This window comes from Montipora foliosa, chromosome 2 (assembly GCF_036669935.1).
Source record: "Montipora foliosa isolate CH-2021 chromosome 2, ASM3666993v2, whole genome shotgun sequence".
Taxonomy (NCBI): domain Eukaryota; kingdom Metazoa; phylum Cnidaria; class Anthozoa; order Scleractinia; family Acroporidae; genus Montipora; species Montipora foliosa.
The window spans coordinates 50244522-50249521 of record NC_090870.1 but is presented as its reverse complement, the minus strand read 5'-3'; the positions used below and the strand labels follow the sequence as shown (position 1 = coordinate 50249521).

Genomic DNA, 5000 nt, shown 5'->3' with positions numbered 1-5000 from the left:
CCTCTGATCAGTGGCTGCGTGACCCTGGGCACGAGACCAAAATAACTTTTACAGCATGGCGCGAAGCTTAAAATAGATTCGGAATACGAACGAACGCAGCGAGTGAGTAAAATATGGTTTTTAAAACGAGAAAATAAAATTCATATTTTACTCACCATTTTTGTTTCTAACACCGAGCACAAACTTTATCACAATTCATGCAGCAGCGAAAGGGATTTCTTCAATTTTCGCATTGCCGACGAAACTCGCCGGCTATTGCACGTAAACTTGCCGCCTACGTTCCTTGGAAATTGCCCCAAATTTTACGAATAACATTCGCGCAGAACACGACCCTTGGATTGGCAAAGTTTTGTTCACGACAAATAAAAAAGGCTTTCCTGAATTCTGAGTCACTTGTTTCCCTGTCCTTCGAGGAGATGCTACGTCAAATTAAATGCGGTGATCGACGATCTGAGGCAGGGGTTAGGCAGTCCAGTACTTCGTGTAAGCTGCCTGATTTGCTAACTACATTTGAAGCGTGTCAATAAGATATTCGCGAAAGGTCTTTCACTTGGGTGAAATACATTGCACGCAGCTGTATAGAATTTTAAAGGAGCTAAGTCACGCTATTTGCCTTGCCGTCAACTGAATTCTTAACCCTTTAAGCCCCGAGGGGTTCCCCATTGACGAGTAAAATCGTCTGGCGTTAGACAGAGTAAAATCTATAAGTGCCATTTGGCACTATCGGGGCTGAAAGGGTTAAACGGGGACATGGTTTTTTCACGCTGTTAGCTTAACCCTTTAAGCCCCGAGGGGTTCCCCATTGACGAGTAAAATCGTCTGGCGTTAGACAGAGTAAAATCTATAAGTGCCATTTGGCACTATCGGGGCTGAAAGGGTTAAACGGGGACATAGTTTTTTCACGCTGTTAGCTTAACCCTTTAAGCCCCGAGGGGTTCCCCATTGACGAGTAAAATCGTCTGGCGTTAGACAGAGTAAAATCTATAAGTGCCATTTGGCACTATCGGGGCTGAAAGGGTTAAAAAAAAAAAGAGTATTCATGTACTCTCTCTGAATAAAAAAGACAAAATTTAATGATAATGAAGTTCTTGCCTACGTTGGTTAAAAGATCTCGTGCCACTTCGTTCAACCAATCAGAAAGACCAGATACGGTTGACACATAAAAACTTAACTAATCGTGACTTGTTCACGAATATTTTCAAGTGCATATTAAGCGCTGGCTCCAGGCATTTGTCTCTAATTTTAACTGGTTCATCTGATTGCTTCAGTCTTCTGCTAATGCCTAGCTAAATTCTGTAGTTCGGTGACACTCGAGTGATTAAAAAAACAATCTGTAAATAAAGTGCTGTTCGCGTGTTTATTCCTTTTTGACAGTACTGGTGCCATAACAACAACCAGGGACCTGACACAGCAGAACCTTCGTTTATTCAACATAACTGTATCTGTATCAGATCACGGCACACCCTCGCTGACAGCTGCATGGCAGGCTCGTGTGTCGATCTTGGTGTTTACTCCCCTCCAGTCCACTGTCATCTTCATTGATGCAACAGATACTACGATGACAATACGCTTTGATCTCAAGAACATGGCATCTAGCAACATCGCTCAATACGGTGTTATTGTACAGGAGTATACGGAAGATGACAGTAAATGTAAGTGGCCCTTAAACCAAACTCCGTGGCGGATCCAGCATTAAGAGTGCGAGCTCCCAATCTTGCTGTTTTCGACAGCGCCCAAGCCCAAGCGCGTTTAAAGCCCCGACGGGTTTCATTCAAAAACTAGGAGGCCAAGCCTCACCAGGCCCCTGTATCTGCCTCTGTACACATTTTCCTTTTTTTCCTTTCCAACAACAAAGTAACTTTACTGTGTTGATCATTCTTTTTATTCCTGCACGGCTGTTCAAGGTGTGGTCCACGACATCTTATTCGTAATCACACATCATTGTTTTATAATATGCGTTTATGGCGGCGAAAATTGAAGCCTACCAAAATCAAATTCTATTGAATAGCCAAAATGGTTTACAGGTGCCTCAAGAACAGAATGAGTGATTGACTCAGTACAATATTGGGGATTTACGGTTGAAACTCGAATCGTTCACAGTTGTCATTACAAAGACAACACCTCTTCTTCAATTCAATTGATATGCCTTATTCCTTAATGGTCGCTATTTTTGTTTCTAATTATCCTTTGAGGCCTAGTTGAAGGCTAAATATTGGTTTGAACTTTTAGGGGATGAAGTTCCCAGTGTTGTGGCTGTCCTCTGTGTGTGTATATGGGTGGGTGGGTAAAGCAGGTCCACATCAGCTGAATAGCTGCCAAAACTTCAACCTGCTTAAACAAATAAATAAAAAACAAACAAACTGAGGAATGAGGTAAGGAGGGATAAAATGGCGACCATTTTAGATCCTGCATGAGGTGTATAAGACCCCGAGTATTTGTCCCTGGTGGATTTCAACCAGAAGACTGGTACCTAACTTCATTGGGATGAGGGTAAAATTGCAAATTAACGAAAAATGTCACAGAGTATCAATGTCGGTAATCTGAAATATGTGGATACATCTTTTTAGTTGATGAAATATCCCAGAAAGTCCCATCTACATGGTACCGCGTGAATAAGAAAACAGATGGAGCTCAAATCCATCAGAGATTCATCGCCAAAGTCTTGCAATCAAACGTGAACATCGAGAAATCGCGAGTGCTGGACGTCAAGGTCGGTGACGAGAAAAACTGCGAGAATAAGCGCGGTGATAAAGACTATTGCAACGGACCGCTGCAGTCAGGCAAGAGATATAGGTGAGTTTGAGGACGTAATAACTGGAGTGTGGAAGCAGATAAAGATTACACACAGGAGAAACTGAAAGCTTAAGGGTGCAACGTTGCTCATTATTAATATGATAAAACCTAGTAATAGATTACAGGGCCAGTTACTTATTTAACAATTATTCGCCGAAGGCGAAGTGATTCCAAAACACTCGTGCAATTAATCCTTAATAGTACTCGGCCTCATGTGATTACCTATACTAATCATCCGAGATAGCGAGCCAATGAGAGCGCTCGATTTTGTATAATCACCTGTGTATTTATACTAATAATAATTATTCACCAAAGTGGAGGTGAATGGTAGCGGATTTGCTTCTTGGTAACCGAAGTGAAACGGGAAGCCATTTTCTTTTTCTCCGTTTGCTCAAAGGCGAATAGTTAACAACTATTCACCGAAGTGGAGGTGGCTAGCGCTAGCCACCGACACTGAGGCGAATAGTTGTTTTAGTATATACTAAAACAGTGAGATAATATGCAGCACAAAAAATTAATTTGGCTGTTTTCTTCACTTGTCACGGATGCAAATCGGGAGGCCATTTTTTCCCGAGTTGCTCGGAGGTAAATAGCACAGGATATTCGGAGTTTGACGAGCCAATCAACGCCCGCGGTCAACGCTATCCACTGTTTTAGTCTATACTAATACTGGCTATTCACCTCCGATCTAGCCAATCAGAATGTGCGGATATCACTATTCACTTGTGTGGTATATACTAGTCTTTTTTATTTTTTATTTTTGTTTAAAAAATACTTCGAATTTACCCCTAGGCAAAGTGCTTTTGCTGGGGTATCGTGCCAGTAATTTAACACCAGGGCCCGGTTGTTCAAAAGCTGATTAGTGCTAATCCGAGATTAAAAATTGAACACGGAGTCTACTTCGATTCTCTACTCCCAAATGTTGTTCAACGCTGATATTTGGGAAAACTTTGAAGTAGAAGAAGTCAATCTTGAAAAACAAAAATAAAACAAAAGAAACTTTCACCAAAAAGTTGAAAACATGAAACGAAACTTTACGCTAATCCTGGATTAACTTAATCGGCTTTCTAACAACCGGGCCCAGGACTCCAGTTTACGGGGGTGTAGAAATCATAATCGTCATCATCTTTCTTCATACAAGGGGCAAATAAATTTAGCGGAATTAACCAGTGAAAGCACTTAACGCGTATCTACTTACTTTATCTTTTGTTTTCCAGATTCCAATTACGTGCCTACCTCAGGTCAACAGGACCATTTAACGGTGTGGCATTCCAGGACAATACTCTATCAAGTCCATATTATACTGGTACTGATCTATAAGATTTTATTAATCAAATAATGCGAGAACATAGTAGTATAGTCATACGGAGATATAAATATAGTGAGACTACAGTATCAAAACTCTGATCTGAATGAAAAGGAGCCTTTCTGACAAAAAAAAATTGTTCTCTGGGTCTCTCTTCTTCCCATGGGAACGAGGTTGCCATTTTGTTCGTGAACATCTTCAATTGGCCTAGTAGACTGGTGGGAGGGGAAGATTGCAGTGATGGAAAGTAGATAATACTGGAGAAGCCCAAACTATTGTAGGTCCGGTTTCTCGGGTATTTGTACAACTTGCTGTAATTTTCCACTGCAGATAAATCATCCCAACCACAAGCAAGTGCAGCGCGCAAGAAGGAAGGAAGAAGAAGTTACGACGCAGTGGTGTATGGCGTAGGATCAGCTCTCGTGGTTGTTATATTATTGGCATTTTTGAGAGGATTTTATCGCTTAAAGCTCGACAGAAAAAGGTTAGTAATTGAAATATTGGTCGGATTCAATTTTCTCGCAGGCGAGCTGCGTTAGCTGATTACACCACAAAAAAAAAGTTATTCGCACACTGATTCCATGCTGTTATGTAGACAGCTTTGCAGCTCAGTATTTTACGACAACCAGGAATCACTTTACATAGGGAATTATATTTAATTAAGCTCATTTCAGTTTGTGCTGGCCATGAGCGGCGCACCTATTTTCTCCAGCTTAGAGGCGAAAAGACTTCACTAGGCGTAGTATGGGCCAGATTTAGTAGAATACGTCTTATTTCGCCATTTCTTAGGTAGTGCGTTTACTGTCACGTTTTCTAGAAATTTATCACTTATTGAAAGCAATTCGGTCTCGCTATAAAATTAAGGACGGTGCCTACTAATTCAAACTTATTTTTTCCCGGT

The 5000-nt window shown here is 41.1% G+C and overlaps 1 protein-coding gene across 8 annotated transcripts in view; it reads left to right on the top strand.

The window, feature by feature from the left end:
- LOC137993465 (cadherin EGF LAG seven-pass G-type receptor 3-like) overlaps window positions 1–5000 on the top strand; it is a 36947-nt gene that overhangs the window by 22038 nt on the left and 9909 nt on the right. For all 8 annotated transcript variants that reach the window (XM_068839328.1, XM_068839330.1, XM_068839329.1 and 5 more), the window contains 4 exons: window positions 1375–1652; window positions 2568–2793; window positions 4011–4099; window positions 4430–4583. In XM_068839328.1, coding sequence (XP_068695429.1) covers window positions 1375–1652; window positions 2568–2793; window positions 4011–4099; window positions 4430–4583 — 747 coding nt within the window. The remainder of the gene's footprint in view (window positions 1–1374; window positions 1653–2567; window positions 2794–4010; window positions 4100–4429; window positions 4584–5000) is intronic.